General features: G+C 42.2%; 1 protein-coding gene across 3 annotated transcripts in view; it reads right to left on the bottom strand.

Moving 5' to 3' along the window:
* PPM1H (protein phosphatase, Mg2+/Mn2+ dependent 1H) overlaps positions 1-24,095 on the bottom strand; it is a 226,801-nt gene that overhangs the window by 108,639 nt on the left and 94,067 nt on the right. For 2 of the 3 annotated variants that reach the window (XM_073327913.1, XM_073327914.1), the window contains exon 2: positions 13,391-13,559. In XM_073327913.1, the coding sequence (XP_073184014.1) occupies positions 13,391-13,559 (169 nt within the window). Of the gene's footprint in view, positions 1-171; positions 1,319-13,390; positions 13,560-24,095 lie in introns of those variants that run through there. The other variant, XM_073327915.1, reaches the window with a different exon arrangement.

The following is a 24,095-nucleotide window of genomic DNA, read 5'->3' as shown; positions in this document are numbered from 1 at the left end:
GAAACAGTGAAAGATTTTTTTAAATTTAAGTCAGAATGGAAGATCATTGCAGTAATAATGAGAACATCCTTGAGTTTCATCACTCAAGTGTGTCACACTGCCCCATTGCATTGTTTCATTCAAATGTAAGTTTTCAGTTCTCATTGTGGAGATAAACATATCAAATCTTACTTCTTTGCTGCTTCCATCAGGTTCCTGGTTTATAAGTTTACAATCTCTTTTTCTCTTTTGATAAGGTAAAGACGTTGCTGGGCATGATCTGGCACATACCTTCATATCGCCACATCCCGCATCTTCTCTGCAAGTCACAGGGCAGTAATATACATTTCCCAAATCTTTCTCTTTTTAAAAATGAATATGATAGAAAAATACAGCAATGAGAAATTTGTGCTCCTAAGTCATTTTGGCACTTCTGAAAAATCCCACCCTAAAATCACCACTCAGCACATGCTTAATATTAAGTCTCATTGAAGTCAACAGGACCTAAGCACCTGTGTATGTGTTTTGCTGACTCAGGGCTTAATTTAAATGGACAGACACCCACAGGCAAGATGATTATAGCAACAGACACTGTTGTGATAGAGATATACTTCATTCTGTCACACAGGACAAAAAATCCACCTCCACAACAAGGTAGCACAAGGTCTACACACAACTTAAGTCCCATAGGATTTGTGTTGCTTTGCTACACCAGGATGAATTTTTACCCAAAATGAGCAATGAGTCAAGGAGCACCAAGATGCAAAAAAGGCCATATGAAAAGCAAAACTTAGATACCGTATATACTCGTTCATAAGCTGAATATTTTTGGTAAAAAGGTGATGCATCAAAGAGCAGGGGTCAGCTTATAAATGGGTATACACCACAATTTGATGATTTTAAAAACTCTATGAAATCATTTAATTGAATATCTAATACATTGTCATTTGTAAACAAAATGAGGGGCTCCATGCCTGCAGATGCTCCAGGTAAACAAAATGTCCCAACCCGCCAGTGGCTTATCCTGACAGGCCGGGAGCCAAAGTTTGCTGACCCATTTATTGATGTCAGTACTGTAGCCTTTTAAAGTTGCAAAGGCTTTGTTTAGTGGACTAGATTGGCTTGAAAGGAACACTAAAAGAGCAGTAACTTGATCTCTTCATGCATTTCTACCAATGGACTTCATAAGACTCGAGCCAATATAAAAATATAATGTGCAGAATTGATGGAATCTCTAATAAAATTGAAATAGCCTGTTATCCTCACAGACATGCCAATCTACAGGGCTGCTTTGAAATAAACAAAGAATAATAATAATTTGACAGTGATAAAGCAGGTGACATTCCTGTATAAAATCCTACAAAAATCTATAACTACAATAATAAATCTATTTTCATACTGGTATTTAAAATGAACAGTGAAATCAAAAGAAAAAAGGTCTGCTTATCACGCAGCGTTCAAACTTAAAGTCGTTGTATATGCAGAAGCAAACAATAATTGCGCCGCTGCTCGTGAATTCTGTATCAATGAGAAGCAAGTAAGAAAATGGCGAAAAAATAAAACACTAAAAGACATGCCAAGAAGCAAGAAAAAATGTTCGAGGTGCACTTCATTTCCCGAGCTGGAGAAAGATCTCAATAATTGGGTTGTTGAATGTCGACAAAATGAGCACATTGTCACTAGAACTGGAATTTGTCTGCGTGCTCTACAAATGTCGAAAGATGACAAATACAAGTCAGTAAAGCCATCAATGTTTGTCGCATCAGCGGGTTGGTGTACTCGCTTCATGAACCGTCATAGTCTCTGTCTTCGTCAGAGCACAAAGATAGCGCAAAAGCTGCCGAGAGATCTGGAAGAAAAAAATTGAATCTTTCCAAAGGTTTATTACAGGGGTAGGCAACCTATGGCATGGGTGCTGAAGGCAGCATGTGAACTGATTTTCAGTGGCACGCACACTGCCCGGGTCCTGGCCACCGGTCTGGGGGCCTCTGCATTTTTATTTAATTTTAAATGAAGTTTCTTAAACACTTTAAAAACCTTATTTACTTTACATACAAAAATAGTTTAGTTCTATATTATAGACTTATAGAAAGAGCCCTTCGAAAAATGTTAAAATGTATTACTGGCATGCTAAACCTTAAATTAGAGTGACTAAATGAAGACTCGGCACACCACCTCTGAAAGGTTGCCAACCCCTGGTTGATTATAAAATATCGAAAGGAATATGCATTTGAACGGTCACAAATAGGAAATATGGACGAAACACCAATGACATTCGATCTCCCGAGCAATAGAACGGTAACCAGTGTTAGTGAAAAAACAGTTTTAATTAAAACCACTGGCCACGAAAAAATCCATTTTACAGTGGTTTTATGGTGTTTGGCAAATGGATCAAAGCCCTCCTGTTATTTTTAAAAGAAAAACCTTACCTAAAAACATGAAATTTTCTGCTGGTGTCATTGTACGTGCACACAAAAAGGGATGGATGGATGAATGAAAGTGGGACTATTGAATGGCTGGGAAAAGTGTGGAATAAGAGACCAGGAGCACTTTTCAAGAAACCTGCTATGCTCATTTGGGACATGTTCAGGGCACACAAGACGGATGAAGTGAAAAATGTGGCCAAAAATATGAAAACTACTTTGGCTGTAATACTTGGAGGCTTAACTTCAGTTCTACAACCACTTGATGTCTGCCTGAACAAACCCTTTAAAAGACAGGCTACGCAAAACGTGGTCTGAATGGATGTGCTAAGGCATGGTGAAGTTGACAAAAGGCGGGAATCTTATGAAGCCCGAAATCAATCTGGTCGCCCAATGGATCAAGGACATGTGGGTGTCCATTCTCTCGGAAATGATAGAAAAATCATTTAGGAAATGCTGTATCAGCAATGCACTCGACGGGTCAGAAGAGGATGCCATATTTGATGATGACACAACAGAGGCTGATGATGAGAAGGAATCTGAGTCTGAAGACGACACGGCTGACATCTACGATGACAATGCAGGTGCAGCTGTGACTGAAGCTGAGTTTAATGAACTGTTTGGTGAATCAGAGACTGATTCAGACTTTGAAGGATTTTAAGACTTTTTAAAGTCTCATATTGTTCTAAGTTACTTGTTACATATTTGTTCAGTTATTACATATTGTTACATATTTGTTCAATTATTGTTATAAAAACAACAGGTTTTCTTGTTAGATTACATTAAAATAATTCTAGCAAAACTTTTGAGTTTCTTGCGACGCCAGCTTTTAAAATGTAGCAGGAGTTGGCAAACTTTGGCTCCCGGCCCATCAGGGTAAGCCACTGGAGGGTCGGGACGTTTCATTTACCTGGAGGGTTCACAGGCACGAAGTCCCTCAGCTCCCAGTGGCCGCTGTTTGCTGTTCCCAGACAATGGGAGCTTCAGGAAGTGGCGCCACTGGGAGCTGAGGGGCTCCGTGCCTGTGAACGCTCCAGGTAAACAAAACGTCCCGACCCGCCAGCGGCTTACCCTGATGGGCTGGGAGCCAAAGTTTGCCAACCCCTGAAATATTGGGTCAGCTTATGAAAGGGTCACACAGTTTTTACCATTTTTACTTATCCATCTTGGGGGGGGGTCGGCTTATAAACAAATGGGCTAATGAACAAGTATATACGCGGGTAATTTCTCAGAGATATGTCACAAATCAGAATGTCAAGAAAGGGCAGTCAATCTGAGCTACTACATCCTAATCCTAGCACAAAATCCCCTTTGCAATATCACGTTTACCCCATCACTGAAAATTCTTGCAATTCAAAATGCTAATGAGCTGTATTGCTGAAATTAACATTTCATTATTAACCTAATGTTGCTCTAATGACATGCATCTTTCAAGACATGAATTATAAAATGATTAAGTAAACCTCTCTCTATCTGATTACCTTCCCCAGAACTCAAGTAGTTGGTCCAATAAAAGATATTACCTCACCTACATTGTCTTTTTCTAACTATGACTTAACAAAACATGATGAGGGCCATACTTACAGAATGGGGGACTGCCTCCTGTAAAACAGTGACTGAAAAGGACGTAGTGGTTAATAGTGGACACACAACCCAACATAAGCGCCCAGTGCAATGTTGTCACAAAAAGGATTAATGCAACCCTTTATGTATAAAGAGGGGAGAAGTGAGTAGGAGTAGAGAAGTGATATTACCTCTGTGTACAGCATTGATAAAACCCATACTGGAATACTGAATCCAGTTCCGGTGTCCACATTTTAAAAAAGGGATTTTTGAAAAACTGGAGAAGGTGCCAAAAGAGCCACAAAAACAATTATAGGGCTAGAGAAAATGCCATATAGTGAGACATCTGAAGAGCTCAATCTGTTTAGCTTATCGAAAAGAAGACAGAGAGGTGATTTGATTACAGTGTATAAGTATGTTCGGGGCGGGGTGGGGAGATATACTAAAGGGTTCTTTAATCTAGAGGAGAAAGGCATAACAAGAATACAAGGGTGGAAGCTGAAGCCATACAAATTAGAAATAAAAGGCATGCATTTTTATCATTCAGGGTGACTGACCACGGAAACAAACTATCAAGGGAGGTGATGGATTCTCCCAGCTCTTCATATCTTCAAATCAAGACCGGCTCCCTTTCTGAAAGATATACTTTAGCCAAATGCTACCTAGGCTTTTAGTCAAACCAAAGTTATGGGGTTCAGTAAAGGGGTAACTGGGCAACATTTAATGGTGTGTGATATACAGGAGGTCAGATTAGATGAGCTAATGGTCCCTTCTGGTCTTAAATTCTAGATATCTGTGAAAGCAGCATCCCATCCAATCTCATTAACTTGAAACATGGGGTGAAATTCAGGCATCTTTGGCTTCAGTGGGACCAAAATTTCACCCATGGCTTAGAATCACTCAAAGTTCACGAGTGCTGATTGAAACAATTCTTTCAAAGCTGTTTTTCCATAGAACTATAATTTCCCATGAAGTACCATGGCCAGTGACCCCTAGCACAGATGCCCTACCCTCACAGAGAGAGGAGAAAGTGGTGCACCTTGGAAGATGCAGTCTGGCTAAAGAGCCCAGCCCACAGAGGAGAGCATAAGGCACCTTAACTACAACTCACATGAGACTAGGTGGCGCAATTTTTGAATACAAACACTTAGTTTTTCAGCTGAAATATTTTGGTTTTTGATATTCCAAAAAGTTTAGCGGGTTTTGTCAAACTTTTCAGCAGAAGGGCCTCCCCCAACATATTCTGACTAGCTCTAATTCACTCTTTAAGGAGAGGAAGTATTAACACCTATGAGCAAGATAGAAGTCATTAAGACCTGCACAGAGCTGTCCACAGCAGAGTGCATTTTGCCTCTCCCTGTTTGGCAGTTTCTGCTTACTGTAGTTCTCTCACTTTTTTGCGGGGGGGGGGGGCGCCATTTACTGGTGTGGTAACTCTTCGTCTTCAGTTACTGTAGGAAGGCTGTGGCAGCTCTCCTCCTCTGTCTGTTATAGTGGGAGGGTGCCAGGATGGGGCAGAGAGGAGAAGAGCTTCTGCCTCAGGTGATTTAGGAGCAGAGCTAGAAGTTCTGCCCCTGAGTCAGTTTCGCCGTTTAAGGAAGACCCTTGCTGGTCAGAGGGGATGCTATGCCAGCATGGCTCTCTGGTTCTGTCAGCAGTGCTTCTTCTGTAGAAGTAGTATTCTCTGGACAAGTGGCCCTCCCTGGATTAGGAAGGAAGCCTGAATGAGTCAGCGTACACACACACTTCCTCAGCCTTCCACTTGCTCGCTTATGCCCCTAATTCCTAACTTTACTACTCATTCCCTGTGCCCCAGCTGGGTGCATATTCACTGGGCTCTGCTTCAGGACAAGAGAGAGCAGGCTGCACTCCTGACACAGCTACGGCTCACACTCTCCCTCTCCTCCCTGTCACCCATAACTACGGGAAGAGGAAGGAATCCACAGACATGCCATCAGCAGGGCTACAAAACACATGGAATTAGCTCAGTTTCTTAAAGATCCTGCTCTTGGGGGCTGTTCCAGCCAAGAGCCTCAACTTCACCAGAGCAAGGAAGGGAACCAACTTCCTCTTAACCAGGAGGGCATGGATGGGGCCAGACATAGCTGCTCTAACCCTATCTCCCTAAGTTGCCCACGTGAGAGATCAATCACTGAGTTCCAGTACTGATTAGCCCCTGCATCCCCTGAAGCAACACAGCAGACCACGAGCCCCCTTTGCAGTATAATAAAGTATCAGACACCAGAAATCCCTGACAAACAAAATATTTTACTATGAAATGAATTTGGAATGATGAAGCTTATCCGTTCTAACTTGGCAGATAGCATGGGTCAGCGGAGGGGACACTGAACACTCGGGAGACCAGGCTTCCAGTCCCAGCCTGCCCCTGGTATGCCGTGGGACCCTGGGCAAGTCATCTCACCTTTCTGCACCTGTTTCCCCTTCCACACTTGTCTATCTTGTCTGTTTAGACTGTAAGCTCTACAGCGCAGAGACTCTCTCTCACTAGGTGTGTGAACAGGGGCCAGTATAATGGGGCCCTGATCTCATTTGGGGCCTCTAGGTGTTGCTGTAATGGAAGTACTGATAACTTCAAAGAATTCTATTAAACAAAATAATGTGTTTTAGTTTGGGGCTAGAGAAGACGCGGCACACATGGCTACCTAACTGGCAATCTTTCCTGAGAGGGGACAGGCAAGAAATCATGAGACTCTCAGATTCTCTTTTTTAAAAAAAAAAAAAAAAACAATTTAAAAAGGCTCCTTTTAAAGCAAGTATTTCTTTATTTTCAGCTTGTGATGCCTCTGAGAATATGCAAGTACAGGAAGAGGGATGGTCCAATGGGAAGGACATTGCCTGGGACTTGGAAGCCCAGGGTCCATTTTTTGCTCCACAAATTTTCCTTGGGACACTGGGCAAAACACTTCAGGTCGGTCTACACTGGCAAGTTTCTGCGCCACAAGTTATACCACTTCTATTAAAACGTTGGACTTAAACCGCTGATGCGTGTCCACACAGTGCCCCTTGTGACGCTGGAGCACATCCACATTAGCAGCTCTTAGAGCGGCAAAGACAGCAGTGCACTGGGACAGGCACAGCATCACATGATGCAGGTTTCCCAATCCCATTGTTCCATGGGCATCCTACTGCATTGCCAGCTGCTTTTCAACTGAAATGGGGGTGGGGGGTAGGAGGGAAGAGTGTGTGACAGGGAGTGTGTGCGTGTGTGTATGGAGGGGAGAGAGAGAGACAGTGTGTTTGGGTGGATAGAGAGTGTGTCAGCACGCTGTCTTGTAAGTTCAGACAGCAGCAGGAAGCAACCAGTCCTGAGGCAGGGGAAGAGGGGAACCCCCAACATCAGCCCCCACCGCTCTCCCTGGGCTCTCTGCACAGCTCCCCCCCATGCCTCTGTATTCAACAGCATAAGCATTCCTCTTTAATGGTTTGCTTTGTGTCCCGGAGCAGATCAGCACAGCACCCAGCGGCTGTCAGAAATGGTGCTTTGAAAGAGGAGGGGAGCATGTCTCCAGGGTAGCAGAGTTCAAAACAATGAGCAGAGCGGTTGCTTGAGGCATTATGGGACAGCTCCAGAGGCCAATTACAGTGCAGAAAGCAATCAAGTGTCTACACTGGCAATAGAGTGCTGGAGCCTCTGCGCAAATAGCCTTACGACTCTCGTCGAGGTGATTTTTTTGCAGCGCTGCAGCTGAGGAGTTTCTGCGCACAAAGTGGCTTGGCAGTGTGTTCCCGTCTGCAGTTTGAGCACCAAAAGCTACTTTACTGCCCAGAAACTTGCCAGTGTAGACAAGCCCTTACTCTCTTTGCCTCAGTTTCCCACCTGTAAAATGGGAATAATGGTAGTTCCCTACAATAGAGAGGTGTGAAGATCAAAATATTGAAGACTGTGAGACATCCAGACATTACGGTAATGAGGGCCAAAAAAATACTTTCTTCTGCTTGTACTAGTAAACTTTTGCTGCTGCTTAGTGACTTGGGTCACATGTTTTTTTATTTCAGCGGCAGTCACAAAGCAAAGATTTGAGTAGCCAGAATGGCTAGCCAGCTGGTTTTTGTGGCGGGATAGTGGAAGAGTGATGCACACAGTTCACAAACAATTTATTTCCCTGTGAAATTATCTTTTAAAAAAAAAAAATCAACAGTTCAAACTGTCTCTTAATCCTGCCTCTCCCCCTCCACTTCTTGTTTGGCTGGTCAGAGTCCTTTGACTAGAAATTTAATCAATCAAAACATAGTAATAATAATATGAAAAAATCTAAAGTGTTTCTTTTTTAAATTTGGGAAGGATAGAGACCTCTGACTAGGCACCGGAGAGATGATTAAAAAAAAAAAAAAGCAGTCATCTCACCGCACTTAATCCCAAAATGCATTTCTAGTCTGCTGTGAGATGTAATCAGCTTCAGGCTCCTCTGCTACTGGACCTGGCTGAGAGCTAGGACAGCAGTCTCCTGGTTTTGTAATTATAAGAAATTAATTCTGACCTTTTAGCAGGCTTTAGATATGTGGCCTTTGTTTTTAACAAAGCAAAAGACAAAGAATCATGTGAGAGACTGCGTGTACGTGCACAATAAGAGCTTGAATCACTGACAAAAATCATACATACACAGCAATACAATTTGGGGTAAACTTTCAGGCAGGCTGGAAACTAGCCTCCCATTGCACATGAATGCAGGTGCAAATCTCAATAGTTACATATCCAACTATTTGATTAGCACCTGCAATCTCGTATGTTGTAATAGCTCCTGCAATTAATCATAAGGGCAAAAAATGCACCCAAATTTTTTCCAAATGCACCCTCAAATTGCCAGCTGGACCACTGAAAATATATACCTGTGGATCTAACAATAAACAGAAGTGGGCCAGTTGTCACCTTCACTAACCAAATGGTTGGGAAAACACCTCCTGATGTCACAAATGACATGCACAGTAGGCATTGTTGTGCAATGAACCTTAAGTCACACAAAAAATAGATACTTTTTGAAACTGGATATGCATGAATGACACTACAGTGTTAACCAATCAAAATTATTCTGCTTTAAGTTAATATTGTCTCATATTAGTCAATTATAAGTACTAACATTAAATCCTGCATTCTGACTGGTCAGCAACCATGGCAATATCCTAACACAATATAATAGGATGGAACTTGTTTTATTTACTTAAGTGTATCTAATATTGTCAGGGCACTCTCTCCTCCCCCCAGCTACTGACAATCCAAAACACAGAATTTAATGATATTTTAATATAGTTTCTAATATAATCTTTGCAAATTAAAACAAAATGTCCAATTTGGGATCAAACCTAATTAATTAAGTCAATGGGAAAAATCTTATTTACTTGAGGATCAGGCTTTTGGATTCTTGTCTTCTGCTGCTTTTGTTATTTTGTTAGTTTTATTAAAAAAATAAAAATAAAAATGTTAATTTCCTTTTTCCAGGTTTCCTTGCTTTTTGTGGGCAAAAAAGTAGCCTTGCATCCCTTTCTTGCTTCACCTCCTCTGTATAGTCCCACCTTCCTCCTCTTCTTGGGAGGCTCTAACTTTACAGCTCAGCTTTGAGGAATCGGGTCCCAATCCTTTAAGCTGATGCACATAGGCAGCTTCCTGTCCCCATGCAGAACCCCACTGATTTCAATGGGGCTCCCCCATGTGGACAGACTCCCACACAGGTGCAAACAGCTTGCAGGATAAGGTTCCTAGTGCAGTGCTTCTTTTCCACCTCCAGCTGCAAAGGAAACTCTGCTGGAAACCACTTGGTGATACTGCACCAGATGGCAACTTCTCTTGAAAACTACGTTTCAGTATTGCTTGGCAGGCATCTCACACATCTCCAAGTAGCACTTAAATCGTTCTGGTTCGCGGGGGCTGGGGATTTCCAGTTACTTTGATCAAATGTTAAATGAAAAGGATTTTACAACTTCCAAATTTGGCTGCCATTTAAAAGTCATACAAGCGTCCCAGGGAATGTGAGAAAAACGGAAGATAGGAGAAGCAAGAAAAGGCATGTGAGCTTGCAGAGCATGTTCTGTCAAGTAGTAAAGAAATCTGAAGAAAAGAAAAACAGTATTAATAAATCAAAAGATTTCAAAATTTAATTTGCATTTTCTTTGTAATTGCTTTAACTATTTTAAACACCTTTTCCCTTAAACAATTATTTAATAAATCCTTTCCTTCTTCCCCTCGTCCTTCCTTTATTTACATGGAACCCTTTAATAATCACAGTAAGATTTCAGAGAGTGTGTCATTCTGGGCTATCCCTACTGAGTGGCTGCAGAACTCAGTTTTGGCCTTTTTCCTAACAACCCATGAAGTGAAATAACATCCCAGCAAGACACATGCATTGAAGTGTCTCATCTCTATTTCTACATACTAATGTGATGGAGAAGTGCCTGCATTTTACATAATCTTCCTCATATTAAAAAAAACCAAAATCCTATCATATTAAAAATACAGTATCCTTAGCACTGGGACAACACCAAAGACAGATACAGATAAAAGATCTGCTATGCTTTACATAATACAAATAATTAATAATAATAATAATAAAGATGTGACGTCTTGTCTTTTTTCATAGGTTCAGTCCAGCACACGCACAACTAGAAAAAAACTCTGCTAGCTGCTGGAGCAAGACTGCCCTCTAGTAGCAAAGTTTCTCTAGCCATGTGCTCCCTCTTTTGGGAAAATATTATATTTCCAATTTTAAATCTGCAAGCAGTAGTTAGATACATGACCGCAAGGTGCACTTCCCCATAGTGCTAGTACATGTTATAGCATCCTCTCGTGGTCTCTATTTAGCAAATATGGAGGTAAATCTATAGACAGGATATATCAAGAAAACATATTGAGGATGGGATAGCAAATAATACCGTAAATATTGTCATGCTATCAAAGACCAATCGTGCCTCATCTGGAATACTGCGTTTATTTGTGGTCTACCTCTTTCAAAAAGACAAATACAGCAGAAATTGAAGAGGCCCACACACAGGTAAACATTAGAATTATGGAAAGACTTCTGCGTGTAGGAAGATTGTAGAGCTTAGGACTGTTCACTTGAGAGAAGAAAGGGCATGAGAGCAGTATATTAAATAACAAATAGTATGGAAAAGGTAAACCTCAGATTCTATAAACCGTTTTTCATTACACGGGAACATTTAACTAGGCTGGCAGTCAGCAAGTTTAAAACTGATAAAATAGTTTTAAAACGTAATTAACTTGTGGAACTCTGTCATCATGGAGAAGATAATAATGAGAACATCTATTGACTAATGAGTTACATTTAGATCAAATTAAAAATCATGTAAACTAGGGATATAAAACCACTAACTGCTTTTGATTTGGAAAAACATATTCCCTTTGGGCAAACTATTACGGAAATAGACAAACATAAGGTTTTTACCTTCCTATGAAGCATCTGATTGTGGCAACAGTTGGAGACAAGAAACTAGATTAGTCGGAATATTAGTGTGATCTGGCATGATACTTCCTATGCTCCATGAACGTTGAAACAGTATATTAAGCAGGAAGACAAAAACAGATGCAACAGTTAACTGTATGTGTGTCAGATTAGCACTATACTGCAGGATACTAGCATGGTCTTCACTTGTTTTAAAATGAAATACCAAATGAGGTACACATGTGCAATTACTGTGACTGTGTGTACAAGTCATGCATTGCATGTTTACATGGCTATTATGATCAGTTGTGCATGCAAATACTGAATAGATTTGCTGAATCTCAGTGTTTGTTTGAACTAGTTCAATGCATACCTGAATGACTATTTTGCCTAGGCAATTGAAAGTTTAACTTGTTTAAACATCAGGACCTTGACAAAACCTGTAGAGGAGCTTGAGTAACATTTTAAAAAGAGCCTTATTACTATTTGGTGGCATCATTCTCTGCTGTCCTGGTGTCTTGAACAATTTCAAACTCACACTGATCAAATATAAAGATTCCTCTGTCCCAGTTTTCTTGGTTTTGGTTTTGATATTCAGACCTTCCCCCACCCCCTTGTACCTGTTCATACCCTCAGGGCTGAGACTGTGTCTTCTACTTGTTTGTACATATGTTTCTGTAATTGAGAAGTTCCACATATATTTATGGTGCCTTTAAAATAATAATCCTAGTTTGTGAAAGACTGAGTGAGAAATGAAGCTGAAAACATCATGGGGAAGATTGCTGATCTGACAGGCAAACACAAGCACCTAAATGGCACCAATGCATGCATTCTGTTACCGCCACATCACATTTCAGTGTCATGTAGTGTCTACCTACACATGCCACATACAGTATATTCTACAATGGCTAAGGCTATGATTATGCACCAGGGTTGGAGCTGTCAGCAGGCAGCTCTGCAGCTCTCAGATGCTGCTGGCAGCAGCTCCCAGGCGCTGGGCAGCAGGGGGATCCCGGAGCTCCTGAGGGTCCCCAAGAATTCCCACTGCCACTTGGCTCCCTGCAGCAGCCCAGCCATGGCAGGGGATCCCACAGCGTTTTAGCCTCAGTGGGTGGCGGTGGACCCCTCACAGCATTTCAGCCACGGCGGGCAGGGAGGAGACCCCAGAGCCCACAGCTGCTGTGGCTGCTGGACCCTCTTCCCTCTCCATTTTGAAAAGGATATTTTTAGTAAAAAATCATAGATAGGTCACAGGCTTCTGTGAATTTTTGTTTATTGCCCTTGACCTGTCCGTGATTTTTACTAAAAATAGCTGTGACAAAAATCTGAGCCTTAATAATGGCCAATCTCCCAATGATTGCAAGAAACCCTCTATTTGACAATTTATGTCAAAATCTGCCCACAGGAGAAATTTCTTCCATACCCAGTGCTATTAATGATTAGCTTACATCATGAAGTACATATATCCTTTTAACTCCTATTTATATATAAATATTGGAACTATGCATGATTAAGGACTATTTCTTTTATGAATCTTACTAAGCTCTCTCAATACTATCTTGTGGCAGTAAATGCCACTTGTTAAATATGTATTATAGTAAAAAAGTATTTCCTTTTATCTGTGTTAGATATGTTGCCTTTAAATTTTGCTTACATTCTCTTGGGCTTGTGTTATGAGAAACGATCGACAGGTCCACCCAATGGACCTTCTCTAGATCCTTCATTATTTTATATACCTCTAGCATGTCCCCTATCATTTTTTGTCTCTTCTCTAAATTAGAAAACCCTTTAAGTGAGAAACATTTTGCAGCATGTGAAATTCAAAATCCAAAAGTGGAGCTAAGTAAAACGAGTGAAGTTTTCTTTGATAAAGCAGAGCCAACTAGGCCACAGAGGGGTAACAAGAAAATCTTCAAAACTTAGCAAGAATTCTTGGGTTTTCCATTTGTCTTACACTGTCTACTTATGTTAGTTTGTATTTCTATTCAGACAGCAAGATTAGTGGAGACTACTTACTGAGTTTTCTTTCAGTTGTAGTCCTTCTCCATTTGGCAGTGAGGACCTTCGTTTGGTGGACGTGTTTTTGTTTGGTGTGGAATTAGTGCCTCCAGCTTTCTTCTTTACAAAAAGCACTTCACAACTTGCTTGGTCTTCATTGTGTGTGCTCTTCCCTGCATTTATTACCCTAGAAAAAACAAAAGGCATGTTAGTTTTAGCAAACCTCAGAAGCTTCTATCACTGTTTGCTAAATGACTTACCAAAAATCAAAGGAATGTGGCCAGAAGGTTTCTAAATACTCATAAGCTTAAAGTTTGAACTTTGACATTTATGGGCATAAGATTTATTTATGGGATTTTTCATAAACAAGCAAGCATTTGGAACAGTACAAATTGAAAAATGTAAATGAGCATTTCCACACAACTACATGAGCATTAATTAACTGAATCATTTCTATGATTTATCCATAGAAGGAAAACATAAATTTTAAACTAAAATTATACTGGACTGATTCCTGAGGAATGGGTGAGTCTGGTAATGTTTGTACTTCCCAGCTAAAATAAAAATTAAAAAAAAAAAGATTTATAATTGCTCTTTCAGTTTAATTCACATACCTACAATCACCCTCTAATAGCTATGGTTGATAATGGATAGGTCAGCTCCAGAAATCTACTCTGTCCAGTTCCTCTGAGTGGTACAAGCAGAACATATCTACCAGATAGAATGCTCTCTGTACCGATGGCTCAGAATGGAAGGAAGTGACAATTATAAAGCACTTACTCTTAAATTTTAAAAAAGAAACAGTAGGAGAGATAGTATGTGGGATGGAAACTTCAAAGTGGGGGCTCCTGTCTCTTGCTTTGACAGGCTGACAGAGGTTATTTGTAGTATGATGAAGTGAGCATAAGTATTTGATTTATTTCAGAAACTGGATGTCAGTTAATTAAGACAAAAGAACAAGCTCAAACCAACCTTAGATGAAGATTAATTATGCTTTGTTTCAATGTGTGTGTTTGTACTATATATGTTCAACAGACCTGGAAGGTGAGTGTGTACTGACCTGGAAGTATAATAGCCTCAGATATGTGAGGAACCTGTACAACATAGAATTAAGTCCCATTACAACAACGTTAAGTTATTTCCCTTTTGATTAAATGATTGTCTCCTTCCAAGAACACATTTTCTAACTCATCCCACCCTCTCTCCAAACCGTTAAGTCTCCTTGACAAATCATTGTTTGGAGGGAGAATACTCCTGTTACTGGAGTTTTGGGCAGATAGGGCTTTTATTTATTAAATAAATTCACATGGTTATCAGGAGTGTGCAAAGTACATGAACAACCTGGAAGCATCTCACAACCCATTTAATAAAATCAAACACACCTGATTCCTCGGTCGCTGATATTTTTACCCCACATACATACAAAAAGACCCACAGTCCACTATAGGCATCATCTTACCTATTCTTACCAGGTTATAAAGTTCCAAATTCTATGTCACTTTAAGATAAAAATTTTAAGATAAAAATATCCTTTTCCTCTTTTTGCTTTACTGTATATAAATGAGTATTTTTTTTTCTTTTAGTAAAAGCAACTCAGTTGTACCTTGAAAAACGACAGTCACCAACCATAACCATACTCGTGAATGAACAGATCTTTGAACAACACCAAATGTTACTATGCTGCAATCTGACATACAAGAATTTGTATGCAGTTAACATCTGTATGCATATTACCACTGGCTGTTTGCAAGGGTTTGTTGTACATAAACATCAACTGTCGATTAAACCATTTTGAGATACTTGCAAGTAAGGGATTGAAGAATGTGTAGTTTCAAGCTATCTGCCAGCAGTTTTGCAACTCTGATTAACTCTTATGCCCAATATTTGCCAAGATGGAGTTTAGATATTTGGGTATAATGGATTTCTGGTCTGAAGGCACATTGTTTTCTGGATGCATTTGGAAGGCAGCGGTGTGATTTGAAACCAACAGCAGTGAAAATACAAATAAATAAGCCAGCGGATAGTAATAATAAGCCAGGGTAAATAAGCCAGCGGATAGTAACTCCCTGATCGCGTGTGACTAATTAGCTGAAAGCATCACTGAGCTACAGAAACCCTAACTAAAAGTACTGTATTATGGCTTCTAAATATCTTCCTGTAGCTTAGCCAGGGCCACCCAGGGGATTCAGGGGGGCCTGGGGTCTTCGGCGGTGGGGGTCCTTCCGCTCCGGGTCTTCAGGGCACTTCGCCGAAGACCCGGAGCGGAGGTGGGTCCTTCACTCCGGGTGTGTTCGGCGGCACTGAAGGACACCCAGGCGCCAAAAACTCTCGTGGGGGCCCCTGAAAACTCTCATGGGGGCCTCTGCGGGGCCCGGGGCAAATTGCCCCACTTGCGCCGTGCACCCTCCCCCCTCCCGGTGGCCCTGAGCTTAGCCCATCACTTTCTCCTCAGCGTGGCTGGCAATGGTTTTCAAGCACCATTTAAGTCATGAACTTAAAAACTAAAGGAAAGGAAACATTAAAGCAACAAAGCTGAGCACACAGGCTGTTCTTTATTGTGAGAATACTATTAGCTGCACCTGTTTTGCATAGATCACAGAACTGCCCTAACTCTGTACTTAATGCTAGACTAAGAACTACTACTGTGAGAGACACTGTCCCTTTGGGGCCTGTTAGGTCATACACACACACACACAATACAATGTTATTTATAAAGCTGCTTTATCAAGCAAACCTCTCAAGGCACTGAATGATCCAAAAAGACTGAAAGAACACAGTGACCCAGTCGTAAGTAAACTGGTTTGGCAAGGCAATTACCATGAAACATCTGAAGCTTTGTACTTCACTAGTCTGATGTGCCCATGCATGGAACTAGCTGGTAGAAAGGGACATGAACAAAGTATCCTGAAAGCGCTGGTCTGGCCATTTAACTCTTCTATGAAGGATTTCAATGCCTCTTTGGCCTCTTATTCTGGAAATTCTGATGGAACCTTGAAACATCAGAATGTAGCAGTTCTTTCCAGCAGAGGCATCAAATGCTGCAGCTTCCAGACAGCGAACATGGCTCCAACCTGATGCTGGGCCATGCCTGTACCCTCACACAAAAAGGCCTTGAACTTCTGCCACTTTTGGGAAAGGGATTCAGTGAAGGTCTATGCTCCCCCCGAAAGCTTGGGCTGCATTTGGAGCATATATTGTTAGCAATAAAAAATTGTGATGCTCAGCACAGTAACCGATAACTCCTTCCTGACAGCTTCAAGCAGCTTTGGGCGTTTTCTCCTGCTTGAAATCCTTTTCATCTGACAGTTTTAGCCCAATGTCAAACAAATACTTGGCCAAAGAGATGAGCCTTGCACTTTGTCTTTGAAGACAAAAGAAAATTGCTTTTGAATGTTGACATGCTCCCTTTGGAATTCATAAGTAACTGCTGGCTTAGAGTTGAGATAACAAAATATTTTAAAGATAGAAATCAGTGTTTTAAAGTTTTGCTCAATAACCCAAATTACTAGGATATGCAAAACATTGTCTTTAAAGTATTTAAACAAACTGTACATCATCTTTACAGACATAGGCTCCTTTGAAAACCTGAGCCTAAGGAATTTAATGAAATTCAATGGACATTGGGCACCCAACTCCCTTAGGCCTCTTTGAAAATCCCATCCATATTTACTAAAGGTCCAGATCATAACTAGCCCTGAGCTGATGGTGCACAAGCAGGTATAGACGCTACCAATGTACATGCTCCTCTCCCCTCTGACTTCCAAAGGGGGTGGTGAGTCTGCCTCTCTCCTCACACTATAGAGCAGGAGTGGGCAAACTACGGCCTGCGGGCCAGATCCGGCCCCTCAGGGCTTTGGGTCTGGCCTGCAGGATTGCCAGCCCCGGGGTGCAGTGGGGATAAGGCAGCCTCCCTGCCCGCCCTGGCCCTGCGTCACTCCCAGGAGGAGCCAGTACCACGTCCCTGCAGTCCCTGGGGGAAGGGAAGGCAGAGGACTCTGAGCACTGCCCTCGCCTGCAGGTACCATCCCCCACAGCTCCCATTGGCCGGGAACGTGGTGCCCTAGGGACGTGGTGCTGGCTACTTCCGGGAGTGGTGCAGGGCCAGGGCAGGCATGCAGCCTGCCTTAGCCCCACTGCACACTGCTGCCACCCCGGAGCCACTCAAGGTAAGTGGCACTGGACTGGAGCCCGCACCCAAAACCCCTTCTGCTCCCTGCACCCAACCCCCTGACCTGAGCCCCCTAACCTCTGACCTGAGCCCCCTGCTGCACCCTGCACCCTTCCTGCACCCCAACCCCCTACCCTGAGCCCCCTCCCATACCCTGCACTCCCTCCCACATCCCAACGCCCTGCCCTGCATGCAATTTCCATACCCAGATGTGGCCCTCAGGCCACAAAGTTTGCCCACCCCTGCGATAGAGAATGGTGCTGGTATTTTTTCCCTCCACTTCCCGCTCCCAGGAAGCTGTGGCTTTAAAATCATAATATCACTCCAAAGGGTGGGGGCTTAATTGTGTTTTAGAAAGCAGGATACAATTAAAGAGCTTTATAGAACTCAATATACTTGTAAAAGTAAACAAAAAGACTTAAAGATGAGAGGAAATCCAACAAGATACATCAGCAAAACATCCAAGCTTCTTGCTTATACAACCGTAGTACATGAAACAGATAATATAAAGATGTATTGCTAAGTTTCAGAAAAGTTCCCTTCACCCTATTTAGAACAGAATAGGCTTTTTCCACAATGAAAGAGTACAAGGTTTCCTTCCGTTACCTGACACCAGTGTTTTATTTGTGCAACTATGTTTCAAGTTTCAGTGTGACTGCATTTTGCTCTACGACTGGAAAAAGAACAAATTTTGTTTTTACAGTGAAAGTTTGGCTTCTGATATTAGTCTAGTAGTTCCGACAGAAGTAAGTCCACATTGTGAACCAACTGGAGGCCACTCCACCATACACATCAACCTGCCAAGGACAAAACTGTGGGATGCAATGTGCAACAGAGACCCAAAATGAAGGCCACTAAAAATTATTAATGCTGGAAACTCAAAATGGCAAGGGATTCCTTCCCTTAGTGCAAATAATCCTATGATCAGTTTCATTTTTTAAAATTTTTGTTGTAATTAATTTTGAATAAAAAAAGGGAGGGGACACCGAATTGATATGAACCATAGGAGTGACTTTGGGAGGAAAGAAAAAGAGTGACATCACTTGAAACAAGGAACATTTAAGAGTTATCCATTCCATGAAAAACATCTAGCTGCATAGGGATTGCTTAAGAAGCAGTTCAATGACATCTTTAACTATGCTTCCCAAGCAATATGGAATATGAAAAAAACAATTCTTAGGAATAAGGGAAGTGTAAGCAAAAATTAGGTGAATGCAAGAAGCATTTAGCAACAACCACCTCCTGCCAGCTCTGCAAAAATGAAGAGTAGGTACCCAGGTGAAAGATTATTTTGTTACTTTTAGAGCAATAAGCAATACATTCCAAAATTGATTGATGTTGAACCTATAGAGACAGATGCGTGGCCAAAAAGTTATGAGACTTGAAGATTGAGAAGGTTTCAGTGGTTGCATCTTTTAAGTCAGCGTAACAGTCTCTTTTCCAGATCAGAGCGCCAGCCTTGCTATTTTTGGTTCCTGGGCAATAAGAGAATACAAAATCAAAGCACGAAAAGAATAAGACCCACCAAAGTTGTCGCTGGTTAAGAAACCTGGCTCTATGCAGATACTACAGCGAATTCTTTCCCAGGTGTCTGGCTGGTGGGTCTCACCCGCATGCTCAGAGTATAACTGATCATCATATTTGGGGTTGAGAAGGCATTTTCCCCCAGGTCAGATTGGAAGAGACCCTGGTTTTTTTTTTTTGCCTTCCTCTGCAGTATGGAGCATAGGTCACTTGCAGGTTTAAACCAGTGTAAATGGTGGATTTTCTTTAACTTGAAGTCTTTAAATCATGATTTGAGGACTTCAGTAACTCAGACGTTACGGATCTATTACAGGAGTGGGTGGATGAGGTTCTGTGGCCTGCAATGTGCAGGAGGTCAGACTAGATAATCATGATGGTCCCTTCTGGCCTTTAACTCTATGAGTCTATATTCTAGGTTCTTATAATCAGAGTACACTTGGACAGGGTACAGGACCCCTTCTAGATAAGACCACCTTTGAAGAGTGGTGCTACTAATTGCCCGGAGTTTTCTCCAATTTTTTTAATTTTGCTCTGTGGGTGAGATTCTCATGGAGTAAAAGACGCATGGATGTAGCAATCATTGAGGACTGCATTTTTGGGATTGCACCACTTCAATTGCCAAGTTGGAAACACCTGCTTCAATGATGAAAGCTTGTGTGGACTAATACAGGAGCCGTGGTAAATGCAAGTTTTAATTACTCATAGGCCTGCTGGATCTCAAGAATGCGGAGGAACCTGGTATCTTTGCAGAAAAGGGCAGTGAGAGGGTGATCCGTTCCAAGAATCTCAGGGTGAACAGTCAATAAAAGTTTGTGAACCCCAGGAAACGTTGTAATTTGTGAATGTTCCATGGCACTAGCAACCCAAGGACTGACTTTACCTAGAACAGCCATTTCAATACCAGCAGGAGATAGGATGAATCCGAGGAATTCTATAGTGGATTGATCAGAGGTACATTTTTCTACCTTACTGTGGAGACCATGTTGGCACAACCTCTTTGGGATGGAATGGACATGCATGGTGTGTTTTTTAAAAAAAAAAAGAAGAAGAAGTATGGCATCCAGGTGTGCTACCACATATTGATCCAGAATGTCCCACAGAACATCATTAATAAAATGTTGTAACCTTGCCTAGGATCACAAGATACTTGAAGTGACTGTAATGAGTTCAAAACGTGGTCTTCCATTTGTCCCCAACTCTAACACATACTAGACTGTATGTGCCCCTGAGGTCCAGCTGTGTGTATTCCTGAGCGGCATTAATGCAGTCCATTAGTTCAGGGCAGTTTTAATAGGTATTTATTTCAGATGACAACCTGATTCACAGCCTGATAATCTATGCACAGTCAGAGGCTTCCTTAAGACAGAAAGACAGAGACAGAAAGGAGGACTGGCACCCTGGCAGGCAAGGTGAACTTATGAATAAAGCTTAACGTTCTCTTGTACGTAGGTGTGCAGTCCAGCTAGTTCAGGCTTGGAGATGGCATATAGATGCCTGAATGGAATGTTTGCTCCTGGTTGTAGCTTGACTGGGCAATCAGTCTCTGTGCAGGGGCAAGGTGCCTGCATTTTTGTTTTCTTTCCACCTGAAGACACCATTGTAAACACCATTATTGGATAGAAGTCAAGGACCGGGATCAGTGGGCGGTTCTGCTGGGCTACTCCAGCTTGCTACTGCTGGGGAACGACTGAGTGCTGCCCATTTCCTGGGATCAAGCAGTGCTGCTGGCAGGATTCTAAGGGGAAAAAAAGTCAACATTTAATTCTTGCCAGCAGACAAGGGGGTTGTGGAAGGCCACCACAATATATCCAAGGTCACAGGGAAGTTGGGAAATGGATGGTACTGAACTGTAGGGTCTCTCAGTGATCTTGGATAGTAAACTTGAGAGGAACTGTTTCCATGGCCACTGGTTCAGAGGATAAGAAGAACCAATCGAACATCTCTACTAGGTCTGGAACAGCTTGGTCCACAGGAGAATCTGTAGTACCTGGGCTGCTTCTGTATCAATCAAGTTATCTGCTATGTCAGTCCATAGGGGCCTTCTGTGGAGGTTGTGGTTGGGGATTCCCCAGGATTCGTAACTCAACTGGCACTTGTAGGTGCAGTGCCGGTCGACAGGAACCAGCGTGTGTTCCAGCGTGAGGTTCAGGGGAACACTGTCAGGATGCTCAGGCTAGCCTCCTTTTCTGAGCCTGGGCTGGCTCATTTCTCAGATTCCTTCAGGCTGGGATCCTCGTGGGACAACTGGAAATATTGTTATCATGAGCCGGGTCATCCTAAGGCAGGTTAAGGTGTCGTTGGTCCTCTCTCTTTTTAGGAGTGAGTTGCTGTTGGGTCAAGTCTACCCACATTGACACAACGGGCTGAGGGACAGCAGGTACCAGCTTGGATGACAGTGCAGCTGGACGAGTCCAGTGCATACTGTTCTTTGCATGGAGCTGGTGGGCTTGCTCCCACAATGGCTAATTCTCAGCAGCCAGCTGCTCGTTCTGCGCATGCAATGCTCAGTTGTCTATCTGCAGATGGATTGCCTTCTCGTATAGTGCCAATGCCCCTTAGGGAACAAGGGAATCCAGAGGATCCATCCTTGGCCTGGAGGAGCTGGAGTGGTCTGAGCAAGCTGTGAGGACCAGGGCCTGAGTGGTCAAGCCTTATGGCCAATGTCAGGACCGGAGCTGTGGTCAGAGATGGAGTCAAGCCAAAGGTCAGAGAGAGGGTTGTGGAGCAGTGACATGGAGTGAGCCAGGAAAGCAGGAACCTGGAAGCAGGAAGAGGATCTGGGATAAGAAGGGCAGGAACAGGCCAGGAGGTAGGAACCAGTAACAAGTAGAAAGACAGGGATCAGGTGAGTAGACAAGCTCCAAAATGACAGCCAACCAGAGATCCAACTAGTTGCTTGGACAACTTCCTGCATCTCCTCCTGGCTTAAGTAGTGCATCTGAGAAATTCATGCTGGCCATCTTCCCCCAATCAAGAGCTTTGTAAGCTGGCCCTTTATGAGCTAGAGCTCTACTAACCCCCTTCTCCACTGGCGAGCTACCAGGTGGCACCCACAGTCCGAGCACTGCCTGGGGACCGATGGCCCAGGTTCAAGACCAGTGATCTCTGACACCTAGGAAGATCTTTAGCGGAGCTTTCTGTGTAAGGAACAGCAGATCCAACCTGGTAGGCTCTGCCTTCAGGCTGGTGGACATTTGTGTTTATGAAAAACAAATCAATACACCAAAGAGAACTAAATCTCACTTCTAGGTTTCTGCTATTTAGGAGGCAAACAAAGAGCACCTATCAGCATTGGTGAGGGCTATAAGAGGTTATGGAACTTAAAATTGAAGCAGCAGAAATTAACAACAAGGAAGGAGGACTGGAAAGGCAAATGTGGGTGTTTAAGGGACCAGACTAGTTATGGCAAGGCACCTTCTCAGTCTCGCCAGCCTCAGCTATTTTTAGTCTTAGTGAGATGGGCATGGAGTAAAACAGTCCCTCTTGGCTGCACAGGGGCAGTCTGTTCCTTCTTTCAGCCAGTCTTTGAGGCTTGTTTTTCTCCCTTATGGGAGGGAATGCAGCCTCGCCTCCCGTCCTGGTGAGGCTTGCTGCTCCTCGCCTACTGGCAGCTTGCCTCCCCCCTCTCCCCAACAGGGGAAGGTTTAAAAAGGTTTTAGGCAGCCCTTAGTTGGAATCAGCTGATCCTAACTGACCTCAGGTAACTCCCTCTCAGCTGAACCTGATTGACCTGTAGTCACCCCTCTCAATTGATAAGGAGGAGGGCCTTTTCCCCTTCTGGGACGGTTTTCTACCCCATCCTTGCAGCTGTCTGTCCTGAGTTTATCACATAGTACAATATCATGTATCATATAAAACAAAATCAAGGAATAATTTGTAAGGAAGACATTTTATAAGATCATTACAGATGTCTTTGACAGCTCTGGAAACTGAAGTACTTCATTGATCTACAGAAGAGGTTTGACATAGGCAGTGGAAGCCTGAGTTTTCTTCATGCTGTCCTATCAATTTGTCGCCAGCGTGACCTTGTTACATCATCCTTTAGAAAGGAAGGAAGTTCATTGTTCACATAGCCACCAGATGGAAGTGTCTTGTGATCATACTTGCGCCCACATTCAAATGAATAACTTAGAGGTGAAAGAGTAGACTATCCCATTTCTAGTCCCCTGAGCCACCCTATTCCATGTACACAGACTGAAGATTAACTTGTCCGATTAGTAGATATTGCTCTAGGATGAGACATTCACTTTGGTTAAAAAACCAGCAGTACAAAAACAGAAATATCCAAACATTTGCTAACTTGAATTCTGAAAAGTCAGGACTAAATATTCTGTTCCAGAATGCAGACATGAAAGTGAACTATTGCACTCAGCAAACTAGTAAAAAGAAAAACACATAGGCCATTTACCTTTGAATTATTTTTCATATTTCCCTTGCTTAAGGAATTGCAATAGTTCCTAGATCATCACTCTGCAATGCTGTGAAGTGCAGTCTCAGCTCTTCCAGGGTTAAAGAAAATCAAGATAAATGGCTTATGCAAAATGGTTCCAAGCTTTTGAAATTTATCTTTCATATTTAGCATGTGTGAAAGTTAACCTCAAAGAGTTTGATGGTGACGGTACTAATCCCTTTTATACAGCTGTCAACTTAAATTAGCATAAAGCTAATCTTCACAAGTGTGACAGAAAGAGTTTACACATTTCCATAGATAAGCATTCATTTCTTATTCACAATATTCATCTAACATAGCAGGTATTGTAAAACTGTATTATCTGAAAGAAAGTAATATTAGTGAAAAGAATGAGGAGTACTTGTGGCACCTGAGAGGCTAACAAATTTATTTGAGCATAAATAAATAAATTAATTTGTTAGCCTCTCAGGTGCCACAAGTACTCCTCGTTCTTTTTGCGGATACAGACTAACATGGCTGCTACTCTTAAAACCAGTTAATATTATGAGTTGACTTTTTTCTTATAAACAAAAAATCAGAGTAGCAGACATCTGTATGAAAGCACCCAAAAATCCAAGGGG

The sequence above is a fragment of the Lepidochelys kempii genome, chromosome 1, assembly GCF_965140265.1.
Source record: "Lepidochelys kempii isolate rLepKem1 chromosome 1, rLepKem1.hap2, whole genome shotgun sequence".
NCBI lineage: Eukaryota > Metazoa > Chordata > Testudines > Cheloniidae > Lepidochelys > Lepidochelys kempii.
The sequence above is the reverse complement of the archived record's forward strand: the minus strand, read 5'-3'. Positions and strand labels throughout refer to the sequence as shown.